Raw genomic sequence first — 19,802 nt, 5'->3', positions numbered from 1 at the left:
CTCCTCCCCTGTGAAATAACTATTTATAAATTATGTATAATACTGTGGTTCAGATTTTAGGAAGAAAAGGGCAACTTTAGATAACTTTTAGGCACATGATCACAGGACTTCAATATTCAACCATCTAACTTTAGAGGTGAACACAGGTCCAGAGTCAAGTGACTTAGAAAGGTTCAAAGTCACGGATAGGATGGTAGACTCCAGACGAGGAATCAGAACTCTAGGTTTTTTGTAATAACGCTGTAAAAGATGTATACAGTACACGGAAGGGCCCTTTCTAATGGAAGCCCTTAGGATCTAGGATTCAGATAAAAGAAAGTAACCCCTCCTTAAGTGTATGAAACAAATAAACAAAAAATGATGCATCATTGCTAGGTAGCGATCAACAGTTCCAACAAGAGTTATCAATGGAACTTCCCTGAGGACCCGAACCCTACAAAGTGACCGGGTCAGCAACGGCAGTGGGAATGACAAAAAAGGGGATGGGTCTGGAGGCAGGCTCTCAGAAGTCCATCTTGGGGCATTTAAGATTAATTATTCCTACCACCTTATCCCTCTCATAATAAAACTGAAGGAGAATGGTGGATTTCCTTACATGTGGTTGGAGGGTTGGAGGGAGGGAGGAAAAAAATGAGAGCAGAAGTTCTATGTGAATCACTATAGAAACGCATGCTGCTGGGTCCACATCCTATCGGTAGAGGTAGGATACCAACACACTAAAGTAGAAAGGCAAGACCTCAAGGCAACACAGAAAAAGAAATATGGCCTCCTATAAAGTAACTAGTAGCCTGGTGCACAAAAATGTGTGCAATCGGGGGGGGGGGGGCATTCTTCAGTTATTAAACATTTATTGGCACAACACTGACCACATTGGTGGTGGTGGTGGTCTTGTCAGAATGTGTTATATTATGCAGATGAAAATCTATTTAAACAGAGTTGATGTAGATATTTTCAAAGATGGAAGAATTGTCCCTGTCAACTATTTTAGTTGATTCATATCTTCACTAATTGTCATCATTGCAAAGTTTTCAGTCCCCATATGGATTGCTGGATATAATAGGTCATGCGCTGTCCCTGTCCTTTGGAGCCTTTGTTACCTTAAGGACTCTAGTTTTCCATTTATATGTTTAAGTACCAACCTTACTGTCTTAAAAATGTAAGCTTTTAACACTGCTCTCTCTGTTCCGTATCCTTCCGATGAAAAGTGGAGTTGGGTTGCAGCACAGGAGAAAAATTCAGAAGGGGAATATTGAAGTAATGACTGCAGTAGGAGAAGAGGGAACCTATTTCCCTGGCCACGGGCACTGACACCCTGGACCACGGGGCTGGCAGTTTCTCCGGGTGGCTACAGCCTGGGACCTCGGGCGGGTGGCTTGTATGTCTCCTGGGCTGCAGCCAGCCGCAGGCGCTGACGCCTGGACCAAAGGTGGGTGGCTTCTTCTTCTTCTGTGCTTCCAGGGAGGGCAGTCAGTTACGTGTATATGTGTGTGCATGCAAAAATAGGCGTGTACACGTGTGTATGTGGAAATCTGCTGGGCAAGTCAAAACCATAGAAGAGATGCCCCCTATCTCTTGAATCTTCCAGAGATATCCCCCACTTTTTTATTCTATCACTACTGGAGAGTCAGTATTTCCAGCCAGCCAGACAGTGACTCTCTCAGTATCTATTTCTGACTTCTTCTTTCCCTGTCTGTCTTCCAACCCCTAGTCATATTTCCACCTGGATGCATCATTTTTACTCCCAATATGCTGTATAGAGAAGGAGTCAGGATGCTGTCTTCCCATGAATAGTACTCAGTAACAAACCAATTGCATTTTAGTTGGGCAATGCCCCTACCCACCCTTCAAATCCCTTCCACCATGCATTTCTGTTTCCTTTTTTTTAAAAATATATTTTATTGATTTTTTACAGAGAAGAAGGGAGAGAGAGAGTTAGAAACATCGATGAGAGAGAAACATCGATCAGTTGCCTCCTGCACATCTCCTACTGGGGATGTGCCCGCAACCCAGGTACATGCCCTTGACCGGAATCGAACCTGGGACCTTTCAGTCCGCAAGCCGACGCTCTATCCACTGAGCCAAACCGGTTTTGGCGATCCTTTTTTGTTTTTTGGATTGTTCTGCTGCTCCTTCTCCTCACCCCACCACCCTTGGATCATAATATAAAATTCTTTTACCATGTCAAGAAATTATTAAAAATACAGGTACTTTGAAAAAAAAAATACAGGTACTTCTCTGAACACTGGCCAGTGCGGGGGGCAGGGAATAGGCGGCTGCTGGCGGCTGCTTCTTCCCTGCTCTGCCCAGCTTCTTTGATTACCGGCCGGGGGGCGGGCAAAGGCGGCCCTGGTTCTCCGATCTCGGGCCGGGGGGCCGCCTTTGCCCTGCCACCCGGCTCTTGCCTGCCGCCTGGATTTCCGATCACCGTCAGCAGCAGGCAGCTTCTTCTGTCCTTCCCCTTTCACTCCCCAGCATTGCACCTACATATGCAAATTAACCGCCATCTTTGTTAGCAGTTAATTTGCATATCACCCTGATTAGCCAAAGGGAAGCGTAGCTATGGTATGGTCAGTTACCATGTTTGTCTATTATTAGATAGGATTATATCAGAAACAGCTATCCAACTCTCCTGTTCCGGCAGAATGGAAACAACCTCCATTTCTCCCTTTTAGAGACTCTTAACAGTGCTGTTCTACCTTACTATCTATAAGACTGTAGGCTGAACTGAATGAAATTTCCAATTTTGTAAGTTAAAAATGGCTGAATATCAGCAATTTCATCTGGTTAAACCTTGTATAAAACTTTGTCATTTTTAAGCAACCACTATGACAAAGGTACATTTCTACCTGCTTTACCTGCCAAGTGTAAATATTATCATTTGATAGGTCATCGGTTGGTTTATAAATAAGCCAATATTTGTTTAAAAGAATATTTCTTAGAAAGCACTCAAAAATAATAAAAATTAAAACATCTTAAATTAAAGATATATATGACATTGAAATAGTTGGGGAGTTGGGAATGCACAAGAAGCCATTTAGGGACTAATAGTTACTGACATAGATCATGTAGTCACACTAGGCCATCGGAATCAGCCCATCTTCCAGAAAGAAAAGACCACCACAGTCTTGACCTGGAATAGAGAAAAGAGGGCAGGAGCTGCCGCTCCCTTCTTGGAATAGTAATATTATAAAGATTCTCAGGAGAGTTTGGAAACCTGACGGAGAAAAGAGGCCTGAACTTTTTCTCTCCACAGTGCAAAGCAACTGCTTCATTTATTTTAAAACAGACAGCAAAGCAATCCTCTGTAAGTTTCATTTCTAGATTGTGAATAATTTAAACTGTCAAACTATTTTAAAAAATGGACAATTTACCAAGGTTGGAAGAACTACTGGTCAGGAAAAATAATGTGCCTGGAAAGTAAAAAACAAAACAAAAAAAACCCTCTTTCATTTTGCTTAAAGTGTTCCTGTCTGAAAAGCACTATTTCCAACAAATTAAGAATACAAGAAGTACACAGAGAGGGTGATTCAGAACTGTCCCTGACTTCTCCATGCAGGCCCTACTTACATCAACATCTTTTGGTTATTTGTTTGGTTGCTTTCTCTCAAGTTAAACAGAAATTTGAAAATCAAGCATATTACCTGGTTATTTTCATTTGTTCTCAAGTTCTTTCTATTAACAAATTTTCACTTTTGTGGCCTCATTTTTTAATCTAGCAGATGGTGGAGATTGGATTTCCATGAAAAGTATTGTCAGGACAGTAAATCGAAATCTGTGGGTGGAAAATAGACTCCTCTTTGATTTCCTTTGTAACCTCTGACAAAGGAGATACAGTGCCCTACATTTCTAAAAATTAATGTTCCTGAAATTCTATATTCCTCACAATAAGTAAATTCTAAAAGGACTGAGGTAAATATTTCTGATTCACATAAAAGTTATCAAGATTCTTGGATTCAGTAATGAGAGAAAAATAATTTTCTTTCTTTCAATGACATTTCATTTTCATAAAGAGCAAGTGCCATATTTCCCAACTTTTGTGGAGAGAATCCCATGTTGAAAAGTGTGATTGCAACAAAATAATCTTTCTCCAAACTGTAAAAACTTGATGGAACAGCTCTGGTTAAAGACGGTGGAGCTTTCTTTGCTCCCTTCGTCTCCTTTAAAAGCACCAAAACAACACAAGAGATGAAAAGCAAAGGAAACACTGTCTCCAAACTGGGAAACTGCCAGGTAGTGCCCAGGGAAAGCACCGAAGAGAGGGATGAGATGGAGGGCTTCTGAGAGCCTCACCCTCCTCACCTCTAGACCACAGCACCGTGAGCTGTTCACCACATTCAGCATGCAAACTCTCAGATTTTCCACTAAGCTGTAATTAAAGGGATGAAATCTGGGAACAAGGATAATGCAGGGGACACCTGAGCCAAGAGAAAGGCAGGAGGAAGGAGGGTGTCGGGGGAAGAACCCAGAGAAGTTCAGAGTGTCAGAGGGAGAAAAGGCCAAAGGGTGAGTATTTGCCTTCATGTGGTCGGTCCTACAGCCCTTCCAACCACCAAAAAATAAGAATGTGTCTTAAAATGAAGAAAAAAAATGGGTGGAAAAATTTCAGAAAAATTCTGGCAAAAGTCGAGGCATTGTAGCAGCTTGCTGACTTTCTCCACTCCAGTATCTATCCTTTCCTTGGCCCCATGATGCACTGGTGTTTTCTCCCAACAATTAGTCCACTTCACTTAAAGATGAAAAATAATTAGAAGCAACCAAAGCTGGAACTTGACTAAAAAGGATGGGGTGAGGAGAGTTGAATGAAACATAAGTAAAAGGCAGGAAAAGAACATACACCACAAGGATTGGTCAAAGAGAGCCAGAAATAATTCAGACAAGAAATTATTCAGAGTCTTATAGGAACCACAAAAAAACATCTCTAAAAAGAAGCCAAGAGAAAAAATTGATGCACAGGTTGAAAGAAGAGAGCACCAGGGGAAAAGGGGTAGGAAAGTGAGTTAGCGCTTAGAGAAATGGCTGACTCTAGGACTGGGACAAGGAACATCTAATCTAATAAAAGACAAATATGGTAATTGACCATACCTCCGCTACACTTCCCATTGGCTAATCAGCAGGATATGCAAATTAACCCAACCAAGATGGCGGCCGAAGCCTGGCTCTGTTGGAGACCAGGTGTAAGCTGACATGGTCCTTGCACCTGAAGGGGCTAGCAAGGCTAGGACCCTTACCCACACAGTTTTCCCAGACTTGTTTGGATGGCGATTATCAGTAGAATGAGAGCAACCTTTGTAGAATGAGAACAGCCTTTCATGGCTTACCAAGAAGTCTGTAATTATTTACTGAGATTTGCTGTACCGAGAACTTGTCTTTCTGCTCTGTCTCTCCCTTAGAGATTAAGAGGAACAAAGAATACATTCCTCTTGACAGACCTCCTATTCAGTGTCTTGTGTATAAATAGCATTGTGTGGTTAATAAACCTGCTGCAGTTCCTCAATTGAGCTGCAGTCCTCCCGATCCCGCTCTCCTGTCTTTCTTTCTTTTCTCAATTCCCACCTCCCTACCTCAGCCCGGCTCAACCTGTCAGGCTGGCCCTGACACGGCTCTGAGCTCCACTCTAAGCAACAAAGTTGCAATTATAGAAGCTAAACAAACCCCAGATACCTGCTTTCAGCAGGCCCTGGCCTCAGAGCTGGAGCAGCAACAAAGTTTCAATTATAGAAGGTAAATAAATCCCAGAATAATAAAAAAAAAGGAGAGGCTGGGAACTTCTGTCGCTGGCTTGGCCAGCCTGAAAATAGCCCTCAGCCCCTCATCCAGACTGGCCAGGCACCCCAATGGGGACCCCCACCCTAAAGGGGGTGCGGGCAGCCTGAAAATAGCCATCAGCCCCTCATCCAGGCTGGCCAGGCACCCCAGTGGGGGCCCCCACCCTGAAAGGGGTGTAACCAGCTGCAAACAACCATCAGCCCCTCACCCAGGCTGGCCAGGCACCCAAGCAGGATCCCCACCCTGATCCGGGACACACTTCAGGGCAAACCAGCTGGCCCCCACCCGTGCACCAGGCCTCTATCCTATATAATAAAAGGGTAATATGCAAACTGACCCTAACAGCAGAAAGACTGGGAATGACTGGTCACTATGACACACACTGACTACCAGGGGGCAGACGCTCAATGCAGGAGCTGCCCTCTGGTGGTCAGTGAGCTCCCACATTGAGGAGCTCTGCTCAGCTACAAGCCAGGCTGCCGGCTGCCAGTACAGCGGTGGTGGTGGGAGCCTCTCCCGCCTCCTCAGCAGCGCTAAGGATGTCCGACTGCAGCTTAGGTCTGCTCCCCGCTGGCAAGTGGACATCCCCAGAGGGCTGCCGGGCTGCCAGAGGGATGTCTGATTGACAGCTTAGGCCCAATCCCCCCGGGGAGCAGGCCTAAGCCAGCAGGTGGTCATCCCCTGAGGGGTCCCAGACTGCAAGAGGGCACAGGCTGGGCTGAGGGACCCCCCCCACCGAATGCACAAATTTTTGTGCACCGTGCCTACAGTCCTATATAATAAAAGCGTAATATGCAAATCAACCGAACAGTGGAATGAATAGTTGCTATGACGTGCACTGACCACCAGGGGGCAGACACTCGGCTAGAAGCCCAGCTGATGGCTGGCGAGTGCAGCGGTGGTGGTGGGAGCCCCGGACTGCCAGAGGGATGTCTGACTGCCAGCTTAGGCTGGGGGAGCGGGCCTAAGCCAGCAAGTGGACATCCCTCAAGGGATTGCTGAGGAACACCCCTCTCCCAGTACACAAATCTCATGCACTGGGCCTCTAGTATAAAATAAGCTGAAGCATATGTGGTGCCAGCAATAAGAAGGGCTCAAACCAAAGGCACTTGGGAGTGTTAGAAGGAACACACGTGACAACTGAAAGCGTTCCTAATGGCCAAGCTGTCAGTTAAAAAAAAATAATCATAATAATGGCTTATAACCCAAAACATAATGATTGGATAAACAATTGAATAAATAAAGAAATGGGGAAAAACAGACAAGCCTCCCTTGTAGAAAAACTCCAAAATATTTATAACACTTCACCCTCAAGGAAGTAGCACATACCTCCCCCATTACTAAAATGTGTGCTGTGCACAGTGACTTCCTCCAAAGAGCACAGTATAGAAAGCGGGGAAACCGAGTACATTTCCCAGTGAGAAAGCTGAGCCAGGTGATCAAGGTCAGTGTAGACAGTGATAAGTTGTACTGATATGACAGCACGTGTATCCTTTATGTGATGTGATGAGAATGACACTCTATTTACCTCTCTGGTTTTTAGATCAGATTATAGCTCTAATCTATCCCTGAGGAACACAACAGACAAGTCCCAATCAGGGACATTCCATAAAACATCTGACCAGCCCTTCTCAAAACTGTCAAAGTCATCAAAAACAAGGAAAGCATCAGAAACTGTCCCAGGCAAGAGAAGCCTAAGGAGACATAATGACTAAATGTAATGTGGTATCCTGTGGGATCCTAAAAAATATAGTTAATAATATAGTTAAAAATATACTTAATCCCTTCACCTTTTGCACCTAGCCCACTAACCCCCTTCCCTTCTGGCGAAGTTAATAATAATGTTATCAATATCGGTTCCCAGTAACGTAGCAATCATTGTGACAAATGTACTATACTAATGAAAGTTGTTAACCATAGGGGAAACTGCGTATGGGGTATAAGAACACTCACTGAGCGAACTTCACATTTTTTTTTCCTGTACATTTATAACTATTCAAAGAGAACTTCTGGTTTCTGATCTGATACTTAAGGAGCTTAGAAGCCATTATTCCTGTCATGACAAAAGAAAAAAGAAAAAAAAAAAAGCGCTGAACAAACTAAAAATCAACAACTCTTCCTAGCTCATCAGAGAATTGAGGCCACGAGGCAAATTACTGTCCTAAAATCGGAGAGGCAGACAGGCAGAGACAGAAAATCATAGCTCAGCGGCCTAGAAGCCCAAGTTGGAGCCAGTATTGGTAGAAAGACTTTAAACTGTAATTGGTGAATTGCTGGAGGCTCAATGCAGATTAGTATGAGAGGTAAGAGCTGGGGTGAGGGGAGCATTGGAGGGAGTTGGGGTGGTCTCCAGGCTTTCATGAGTTTCACCTCCAGGAGTCCCATCAGATTCTGACAGTGAAGATGGGAGGAAAATCCCCTCAGGTCTGGCAGGAGAAGAAAGTAACCATTTGAAAATACACCCAGAATTCTCTGTTTTCCTTAACAATGCCTGCCCTTAAGGGAAACTCTTTAAACCAAAATCTAACCACCTTTGTTTATCAAAGCCTAACTGAGCCAGGGGAAGTTCACTGCCCCACTCAGGCTCAGGAAAAGACTGGGATACTATCACAGGCCAATGGAGCACCTCTCCGCCCGCACACTTCCCCACCATATCACTAGGGCTCCTGTAAAACAACAGGGCGACAGCTAAAAGGACAGCAAGCCTCAGACTCTATTGAAGAAATCTCTAGGAAACAGACTCACAGACACAGAGAACAGACCGATGGTCGCCAGAAGGGAAGGGGGTTGGTGGGCTAGGTGCAAAAGGTGAAGGGATTAAGAAGAACAAATCGGCAGTTACAAAATCATCATGGGGACGTAAAGTGCAGCATAGGAAATATAGTCAATAACATTGCAATAACTATGTACGGTGCCAGGTGGATACTGGAAATATCGGGGGGGGAACACTTTGTAAAGTATATGATTGTGTAATCACTATACTGTGCACCTGAAATTAATACAAAATAATACTGAATGTAAACTGTAATTTAAAAATTAAAATGTAAAAAAGCAGTCTCTAGGAAAACCCAAAACAACAGAGGAAACCAAAACAAGGGTAGTAGAGGAAATTTCAGCCTCTGACACCGTACCTACAGCAAATGGCACACACATCCGTATTCTAATAGTTAGAATACCTCAGTTCCTTTCCCCCACTACCTCATGTCCAGCTTCCAGCATAAATCACAACGCATGGTGAAAAACAAAATAATACTATCTGAAACTATTCTAAAACAAACAAAATTGATTGAAAAAAGAAAAATTAGTTAGCTACCACCACACTCTCCATCCCTGCCCTGCCACTCCCCTCAACTTGCTAAAAACACCACGAAGAAACAAAAACAGTATTGGAACACAAGTAGAATGAACACAAGAACACAGATTACATGTAGTATGTAGTGTAGAGAAATTAACAATGCAAAATGAAATGTGCGTAGGGAAAGAAAATATGACACTAAAAGACATTTATATCTAACCACAGTGTCTTTTGAGTATGTAGGCCACAGACAGACATTCTCAAGCAGGTAAAACCATCAAGGTACATTTTTCAAAAACATTCTGGAGGACCAAAACCAACCAAGAGACAGCACAATATAAAGATCTCGAGAAGAAGAAACCATGGTAATGTAAATACTGCCTCTATTTAAACCCACAACTAAAATGGAATTATGTCTAATTTATGTCTAAAAGAATGTGAACATTATATATCTTGACAATATCAAAATAATAATATAAAATAATAATATAATTTTAAAAATTTGGCATATGGGAGTAAGTAAAGTGTGCTAATATTATCTCTGTTAGGAGAGTCAATTGGGCATTTATTAAAACACAACTGATAATTTGTAAAATGAAAACTAGCTACTAACATTAATGTTTTATAATCTTTTTTCATATATTTTAGAGATCTTGATAGATTGTGGTGAAGAAACATTTAATTTGAAGTTCAGCAATTTCTTTAGTTTTACTGTATTTTCTTCCACTTCTGTTATGTTCAAGTAAAATTAAATGTTTGTAATGAAAAATGGTGTATCTAGAATGAACACCATATTATAAAGCTGTTTCGTTCTTTCTATTCTTTTTCTTATAATTTTTTTATCAATCCACATATCTATCCTTTTATCTGTGCCTATTCACTTAAGAACTTAAAATAATGTCCATTAAATGGTAACATTGATTGTATTAGAGAACAATTTGGGGTAATCTGTTGCTTTCTTCTTGAATTATGTGTAATTTTTATAAATGAGCATGTTCCATTTTTATAGAAATAATCAAAAGTGATTGTTCTTTTACAAATCTAATAAAACAGTAAAATTAATACCATGTCTTTTCATTTTGTTTTACTTACTTAAAAATATATATATATTATTGATTTCAGAGAGGAAGGGAGAAAGGGAGATCTAGAAACATCAATGATGAGAGAGAATCATTTATCAGCTGCCTCCTACATGCCCCCTATTGGGGATCGAGCCCACAACCCAGGCATGTACCCTGACGGGGAATCGAACCATGACATCCTGGTTCATGGGTCTATGCTCAACCACTGAGCAACATCGGCTGGTCGATGTCTTTTTATTTTAATCTTGTTCAAGATTATACAACCATCTCTTTGCTGAGCTGAGACTTGAAATGTGAACACATTTCAGCTCAGCAAAGAGATGGTTGTATAATCTTGAACAAGGAGTACAACCTTTCTAGTTTTGTCATTTGTTAAAATGAGGGACTTGAACTAAGATGTTTAAGTTTCCTTTCAGCTCTGAAATTCTGTAACTCAGGTACTGATGGCTAAAATCTCTCTATACTGAGTCAGAAGTAGCACTTTAGATACTATGAAGATATTTTATGTATTATCTCAGCTATATTGCTTTTGAGGGATGTACCTTATTTCCTGTAAAATCTTCATAGCATTCTTATTTGAAGCAAGGCAAAGATGTGTAGATGGAAACTAGAGCCCAGTATAATAATAAAACATTAACTTTCAAGAGGTTGTCGAATAGAAAAAGGACAGACACAAATGGGAATGCACTATGAGAAAACCCTTAAAACGATACCTTTTCCTGCTACCGCTATTATCTTTGCAGCAGGAGTGAGAAATGATGCAAAGATAGTTGAGCTCTTATGGGAAAACTGTACATTAAAATTAAAAATGATGACTGAGGTCAAATAAATTGGATATTTGTGGGAGACACGATAGGCCTAGCGAACACTGGAAAAAAAATTTAATAATGGCCCTATGGTCTACTTTGTATAATTTTGAAATCTGATTATGCAGAATAAAACACAGGAAACAAATAAGGATTAAAATAGCACTTTCTTGCCAAAACCGGTTTGGCTCAGTGGATAGAGCGTCGGCCTGCGGACTGAAAGGTCCCAGGTTCGATTCCGGTCAAGGGCATGTACCTGGGTTGCGGGCACATCCCCAGTGGGAGATGTGCAGGAGGCAGCTGGTCGATGTTTCTCTCTCATCGATGTTTCTAACTCTCTGTCCCTCTCCCTTCCTCTCTGTAAAAAATCAATAAAATATATTTAAAAAAAAAATAGCACTTTCTTTGGGGCCTAGAGAAACATAATGTCAAGCTTGTTCTGCAAATCAGTAAATAAAACACATTCTAAAAACAAAAGAAATAAAATAAAAGTCTTTAGAAAAATATAATCAATAATTTTGGGGCTACTGATTTCCAATGAAATTTGTCTTTCTCCTTTTCAGTGCCTGTGAAGTCTAAAAACCCCAGTTATTAACTTTGAGCATTCAACCAACAAGCCTCTAATTTTTAAGTTGATCTACATAAAGAATTATTAATAGAGTCAGATAAGAGAATAAGTAGTTGCTCACTAGTATAACTAGCATAGGCATTTTACAGACTCATTTGTGAATCTCGGCTTTAGGAAAATGAAAGTATTGAGTATCCATCCATTCATCCATCAAGTTAGCTAGCTTTATGCATATTAGAAGTACAGTCAGCATTCTCTGCTGACTTGCAATATTTCTTAATGATCTTAATGATCTCAGAGTGAAATTTCTATCTACAAGTTGGTTTTTCCTTTTCTGATTCCCAGTGAACTGATGCAGTCAAATTATCTTTTAAGAACCATCACACTTAAATCCTGTCTTCAAAGTTGATTACATTATAAGATAGGTCAGCCAGTCTGCTGCCATCAAGAAGATAAACTAAATGTATTGGAAATGGTTGCTCCTATTAGCAGCCTTTCTCGCTTGGCCAAGTTCACTTTTTAGGTTAGACAGACCCCATAGTAAGTCCAGGTGGTCTCAGAGGCAATAGACAGCACAGGTTTGGATAAATGGCATTGTTATTCCTTTGGATATAAATAATGACAGCCCTCATATAGAAAAGAAATTAAAGTGAGCAATAAAAAGTCTTGCCTATTATTTATGATTGTATAACAATTAAACAACTAAAACTGGATTATAAGTCACTGAAAGAAAACTGAGAACAACTAATAAAGTATGGAACCCTCACTAATAGAAACATTTAACCTCTGTAATCACCTGATACAAGTGAACTCTATTGTCATTCCTCATTTACTAGGTATTTGTGTTACTCGTGTAATTCTTCACTACCTAACTAGTACCCAGTTTTTAAAGATTGGAAGGAAAAATCCTATATGGCACTCTAATTGGTCCAAGCCGCGCTAACCTGTCTTTTGCAAGCAGATGCACCTACATGATAATCGGCAACTTCTGAAACATCCACACCGTGCAGGTTTGTGGCTGTAAATTTCAGCCACTCCAGCTTTTGAGAAATGCAAATAATAAAAACTCATCAAAGGGCTGCCATAATTCTCACAGCTGACTGGATGGAAGCATTTCTAACTCCTCAAAATTAATAGCAGCTCCCAAGGCCTTATAAGAACAGCTGTCACTGAGAAATACACTCACAAACAAATAGGCAATTCGCCTCCAAGTTTGATTTGTTAGAGGCTTGAAGCAGCAACTCTTCAGGACAACCTTGGTGGATTATTAAAGGAGCAACAAGCTACCTGTCCACCTCTGATATGGTAACGTGAGCATGCTACACAATATTTATGAACACCTGCTGCGTGCCTAGCCCAGAGCTGGGCACACAGTAGACTCTCATAAAATAGTATCTGCTGAATGAGGGAGCAAAGCGGAATTCTTTGCTGGTGGTCCACGTGGAGCAGCCAGCAATTTATGACAAGGACACACGACCAACGGAAGCTGCTGCCCTGTTGCCACTGAAGTGATAGAACTTGGAGTCATCCTAGGTATAAAACTACAGTTGGAAATGCAGTTAGGACTGCACTGACTTCATTATACTCAGTATAATGGTTGTCACGTCTCCACATAAAATCTCCCTCCTCCCCAAACCAGTGTTGATTTTATTTAGGCATGAGCCAGGGAAGACAGATTAGAGGATTTTCATATATGTCACAACGATATTTGAAAGTGACATTTCAGATCTGTGAGAATTAACATTGCATTTTTAAAGAATAAAAGCAGCTGAATTAATTCAAATGCTTGTATTTCCATCTCTTACTATGATGTTAACTGCCTCAGAGACGGAGATATCACAGGAACCTGTCATTGTCATGACATTCAAAAGAAGGGACCCCATTTCTAGTTACCATCCATGGGGTCTCACTATTCAGCAGATTGTTACAGGGAGTATTTCCTCCTCTTTGGTCTCATTTGGAGCACTCTGAGGACTCTCCCTTCCTGAATGAAGTCGTGGAAAGGAATCTGGAGACATGAACCTTGTATATGCCCCAAGTCTTGAGTAACTGAATAAAACTCTCTCTGTGTATATGATTTCTCATGTCTAAAAGGAAAAACTGGACTGCCCATCTTTAAGTACTTACGTTTCATACTGTGCCAATGGTCCCAGACCACTGCTATTGAAGTTTCCTTGCTGGCTGCAGAGGAAAGTCTGATATAGTCTGTTTCACAGTCTTTGGTGAGATAATCGAAGTGTTTCCATTGTCTAGGTTTAAACTAGCCTGTCATTAATTCTGACAAAGTTATTTGTCACTGGAAATCACCTGTAGGCTTGGTGACACATAATAATGAAAAATTATCTGATGCCCCCAAGGTGGATGCAAATGAAATGATAGGCAGTGTCTTCACCAGTGGTCCAGAGAGCATCATTTTGAGGATGCTTTTGCTCCACGCTCTTGAGCCCCACATCAGCTGTGCTAAATCAGGATTTCCTAGTTTAGGGCCTAGGTCCACATATCTTAGAAAAGCTTCCCGGCTAATTCTGATGCATTTTGAGCTGCCACCCTCCCTTAGAAACAGTGATTTAAATACTGCTTATCTATCAAGTGGAGAGAACGGTGTGACACAAATCAGTGAGATAGCTCGGCCTCTGATAACGAACCAGGTCGGGAAGCTGGCAGCAACCTAGTTTTGCCTACATAGTCGTTTGCTATTTAAAAATTCAAGCAGGCCAAGGGCTTGAAGCAGCGGAATTTATCTAAGGCTTACTGCATGTTCCCTGTGGCTATGGTTGGTAGCGTTATAATTTGGGTGGTGAGTAGATTTGCAATTTTTATATTAAATTTGGAATGCTGTTTACAAAACTGTTTCGAAAGCATTTCAGTGATGGATGGCATACAGCTATCCAAGACAAACACAAGGCCAGTGGCCAGCTTCTTTTCTTCCTCTTTCCTGGTGCTGCTTTGGGGAAATTACTTGGAAAAGAAAGAAGATGAGAAATGGTTCTATCAGCACGATCTGAAAGTCTCATATACAAATTAAATAACCTCTTGCCTAATCGTTTCCTTCAGGCTCACTGGTATTTACTGGGCACCCGGACATGCCAGATGGGAGAGAGAAGAGTTGCTCTCACACAGCAATCTTTCATGTTTCACCTGAAGGCTTTGAAAATATTTTCCCCGAAGCTCTGCAGGAGGAAGCCCCCTGGGGATGGGCGGATGGAGGCTGATCCTATTTGAAACTCGGGGGCTCCAATGATCCCATAACTAAGTTATGATACAGATCGGCAAGATGGCCTGTCCCACTAACTGATGCTCTCACTACACAGAGCCATTAAAAGTTCCCTCAGCATTTATTTTGTTTGTACGTTTTAATACATGAAATATCCCATTTTCATGGTTCATCCTTTTGACTACGCAGACCAACACAACAAACCTGCTTCAGAATCACTCTCAGCCAAGATTACAAAAGGGTCCTCAGCGATGGACTCCAGTGCTTATCTGCGTTCACTGGGAGATGTGTCCCAGAGAGGTACGGAGCCTATTAGGCTCTCGCTCTCGAGGGAGGACTCCTTGTTAAAAGTACTAAAACAAATTCCTCTAAAAATCACGGAGGTTGGCATCTCTGAACCTCTCAAGAACCCTCTGATCTCCCAGCCCCATGTCCTCCTACTTTATTAAATACATCACAGCCTACTAGACACTCGCTCAAAAGGGGAGGAGGGAGGAGGGAACACTAGGTGTTCACTATGCATTCTAGTGGTTGAAGGGAATGTAGTTTTAAAAGTGTTTATTTTCAGCTCCTTGAAGAGCTGTGTTTTTGACTTGATGGACTCTATGATGTGGACTTCATAGACACTAAACATGAATAGTAACTCTGCCTCTTCCATGGAGAGAAGAGGACACTTAGTGAGATTTGGTACCTGAGCGCATACCTTTACTGATATTTAAAAGCATTACACTGATTTTAACAGAGTAAAACAATGACATCATTTCTATACAGATAAAGAGTACTGTGGAAACAATTTGCTTGAGAAAATTTCAGACATGCTCTCTAGCAGATGCTGTGTACTACTTCATAGTGCTTTCAATAACATACTTTATCTGAGTCTCTCAAAATGTTTACAAACTAGTTGTGGTATTGTCATTTTATAGATGTGGAGTTTGAAAGCACAGGGTTTAACATGATTAAGATTCTATACAAAGTCAATGAAGGGGAACAGAGAAAAAAAAGACAGAGGACTGATTATTTTGCACAATACATGTCAGTCTACCAAGAAGACAGATTAATTCAAAACTGAAGGTAAACCTATTTAGAATTGAGAAGGAACTGCTAAAAATAAGGGCAATCATAATTGATGCATACCTAATAACCAGATTACTGATCTCAATTGCCAATAAATGCTTAGCTAGTAAGACTATGTGAAGTTAGGCTAGACAGAAGAGAAATCAATGTTACAGGAAAAATATATAACTGATAATCAACCTGACATATAAGCTGCACCTTGAAAATGTTAAATGGCCATTGTTATTGTCTCACTGAAATAAGATTTACCTAGATCTAGAGTTAGATGCTACTGCAGTTTTAGATATTTCCCCCTCATTGTTATTTTATATTATTGTTTGTTTAGGAGTAAAAAATAGAATCAAACTTCCTGGGATTCCACACTAGCAGCAGCTCACCAGCTGTGTGACACAAGACAAGTCTGTTCCCATATGAATTTAAGATATATGAGAAGGCATTTCTGCTCTTGTCCACTTCTGTATTACTAGAATCTAAAAAGTATGCCCCATAGAATGGCACTGAAAACTGATATGAAATACATTACTAATTAATAACATATGTATAGTGTGTGTGTGTGTGTGTGTGTGTGTGTGTGTATTTATTCCTGGTAAAGTTTTTGGCTTTTTGTTTCAAGCAAATTATTTTTCCCATTGATTAATTTGGGAACTTTGAATGTTGATATGACTATTTGTACACTATTAAAGTACTGAGGTCGCAGCTTATAACCAAGTAGTTAAGGAACTGCAAAACTCACTTTAAAAACAAGTTGCTCTGTACATTCAATATGTACACAATACTCTCACTTTTTATTGTCAATATAAACTTTGGACATGAAGAGAAAATTGCAGAACAAATTTAACAACTTGACTTTGAAGCAGTTACTTCTGGAACTAAAGCCTCTTGGAAACACAACTATAATTCATAGCTGAAGCTTCTTCAATTTAATTTATTTAAGTGTAAATTAAATTTTAAAAATATTTTTTTATTGACTTTAGAGCAAGGAATAGAGAGAGAGAAACATTGATGAGAGAGAAACATCAATCGACTCCTGCACTCCCCCTTTCGGGGATTGAAACTTGAAACCTGAGCATGTGCCCTGACTGGGAATCCAACCAGCAACCTCTTGGTGCACAGGAAGACACTCAACCAACTGAGCCACACCGGCTGGGCACTTCTTCAATTTTAAATAGAATACTATTTTGATAGCTCAGCAACAGAATTCAGATATGGCTTAAACTTACCAGGACTCAATATTTTCTACACATCAAGGAATCACTTTACTTACAAAAAGTAATTCTCTTTATACTGTGTATCAGATAAGAAAGAGTGGAAGGCATGGAAAAGTTAAGGAAATACTTAGGGAAAACAGCCTAATTAGGCAGTGTCTATTGATTGATTTGCAGTCAGTTTAACCCCAAATTACTAAAGAGCTGTGCTTATAAGGTTTTCTTTAGTTGAAGGGAAATAATAATAATACATTCATTTAGAAGACATACATTAATTTTAAGATTTTTTTTGTTTAAAAGTATTTTAAAAACTAATCTTCGTAAAAAAAATCACTAATGTATCACACTGAATATCTGGTCTAATGCATGCCATATTTACCATTTATCTCCCTTCCATGTCTGATGGCAAATTAACTGTTATGACTTTACTTCTCATTAAGAAGTCTAAGCATTAACATAGTCTTTTTTAAGAGAAAAAAAAAAGGTCAATCTATACCAAGGAATTTATTACTATTTCATTTTAAAAGGTGTCACTCACAGTTGAGAAGTAGTAAACTGATAAAAATATTTATTTTAAATTTATGAAAAAATTCATTTACTGTCACTTTCAAAATTTTATATTCAGAAAATGTTTAAACTGTGTAAAGCAGAAACGAAACAAAGGAGAAAAATTAAAAAGATATATTTGACAGATGAGTATTTGAAATAAAAACTGATGACACTTATGAGCTAATGTCTAAAGGTGGGGCACTGACAATGCAATCAACTCATTCACTCCATAAAACCCATGTTCTTAATTGGAGACAGTTATTTCACACCTTACCTCTGCATACTTTAACTTCAATGTTTTATGCATTTCCCGGAAACGACTATAACGTCTGAATACAGTCCATGTCTCATCGAGGACAGTAATCTGTTAACCAAAAAAATAAAAATAAATCAGCATTAATTAGAGGGAAAAGTCACTAAAAACTGTTTCAAATAATTTAAAAATTAACAGAAAGTGATTAGAATGTCAAATTTCTCCCGAATTGAAAACATTAATCTAGCTGCATAAATAAGACATAAATAATATCTGCTCTATACTTAAGCATGCATCTCTGGTTCTCAAATCTGGTTATAAGCAGCATGTGACTATGTAAAGTGAGGGACAGTTAACTTATGAAAAGTATCCCTTAACCCTCCCCTTGGGCTGTAGAAAGAAAATCCCATAGGTCAGTGGTCGGCAAACTGCGGCTCACGAGCCACATGCGGCTCTTTGGCCCCTTGAGTGTAGCTCTTCCACAAAATACCACATGCGGGCGTGCATGTACAGTGCAATTGAAACTTCGTCGCCCATGTGCATAAGTCGGTATTCTGTGGAAGAGCCATACTCAAGGGGCCAAAGAGCTGCATGTGGCTCGTGAGCCGCAGTTTGCCGACCACTGCCATTGGTGACCTTTCTGTCCTGGTGATGAGCCCATACAAAATGTTGCTGCAGGTCACCAGCCGCCAGAGTGGACAGCAGGGGGGAAAGTGAGAGAAGAAAACACAGAGAAAAAGGAAGAGGAGGAAGAAGGAGAAAGAAAATGAGTACAAAGAGGAGAAATAGGAGAAAAAAAAATCTTTCTGCCTCACAATATATTTTGCTTTATCTCAGAAGAATTCTCAGTCTGGCCTTTATTTTATAGTTTTTATTGATGAGCTGAGTAGGTGGAACTCTGGTGCACATCAGCCCACATCCTGAGGTCACGGTGACAAGCAGCAGCTGGTAGGCACTGCCAGCCCTTGGAATCACACAGCCTAAAGCACAGGCTGATGAGTCTCAAATTCCTATCTCAGTTCCCACCTTTTTTCTGAGCTGCAGACCCAGTACCCAACCTGGAGACATCTTTCTTTAGATGTCACACAGGACCCTCAAATTCAAAGTGTCTAAAATCAAACCTGACAGTCTTGCTGGAGAATATCTAGAACATTCCATCTCAGTGCATTTCACTACCTACCAGCAAGCTATGCCAGACAGACCCTGAAGCCACCCCCATCCCCTCCTGCCCACATGCATGCCCACAGTAGAACAAGCAGCCATCCTTCACCATCTTTGCCATCTCAGTATATAACTGATATTACTTACATATATTAATGCCTCCCTATCCTACAAGATTTTAAGCCTTTTTTTTATACTAATTAAGGTGGAGGTGAGAGGACTCTTGCTGTAGAGATAAACATTTACTGAGCAACCACTATGTGCTGGGCACTATACTACATGTCAGTAGTTTGCTGAGAGATAGTCTAGGTGATTTTGACTTTCACATCAGGTAAATGTTCCAGGTTTGGCCCAGGTCAGTCAAAAGGGAGCACAAGGCCTGCTGCAGTCTTTCCAGGAGGTTCACCTGAATCAGATTATTTGCATTAATGGCACAATAGTATGATTTTTGAAAACTGCACTGAGAATATGGTACATTGTCAATATTATTTGTAACACAAGTCTACAGATAGATTTCCAACATTTTCACTCATGAGATTTTCACCTGAGTTCAGCTTAAATACAAGGATGACAAAGGGTCATACTTCCTACTTTATATAGAGAACATTTCAATCCCCCCCTTGTCTGTCAACATGTAACTTTATGAAGACAATGATGATGAAGAATGAAGATCATCAGATCAGTGGTCATGGCAGAAATGGGAGGAGGGAAGACAAGACAATCACAGGTGTCATCTCTCCACAGAACCTGTTCAAAGTTCTTATCCATAATGGAGACACCTTCACACATAGAGCTGGAGAAACGGCGCATATGAGGTTGGGAAAACTAT

At 40.5% G+C, this 19,802-nt stretch overlaps 1 protein-coding gene across 2 annotated transcripts in view; it reads right to left on the bottom strand.

Moving 5' to 3' along the window:
• Positions 1-19,802, bottom strand: part of KIF16B (kinesin family member 16B) — a 285,893-nt gene that overhangs the window by 36,886 nt on the left and 229,205 nt on the right. For both annotated transcript variants that reach the window (XM_070419883.1, XM_070419884.1), the window contains one exon: positions 17,834-17,923. In XM_070419883.1, coding sequence (XP_070275984.1) covers positions 17,834-17,923 — 90 coding nt within the window. The remainder of the gene's footprint in view (positions 1-17,833; positions 17,924-19,802) is intronic.

Source organism: Myotis yumanensis, unplaced genomic scaffold (genome assembly GCF_028538775.1).
Source record: "Myotis yumanensis isolate MYYU_CA2020_CCGP unplaced genomic scaffold, mMyoYum1.0.hap1 SCAF_7, whole genome shotgun sequence".
Classification (NCBI taxonomy): Eukaryota; Metazoa; Chordata; class Mammalia; order Chiroptera; family Vespertilionidae; genus Myotis; species Myotis yumanensis.
This window is presented reverse-complemented; position numbering and strand designations above follow the sequence as displayed.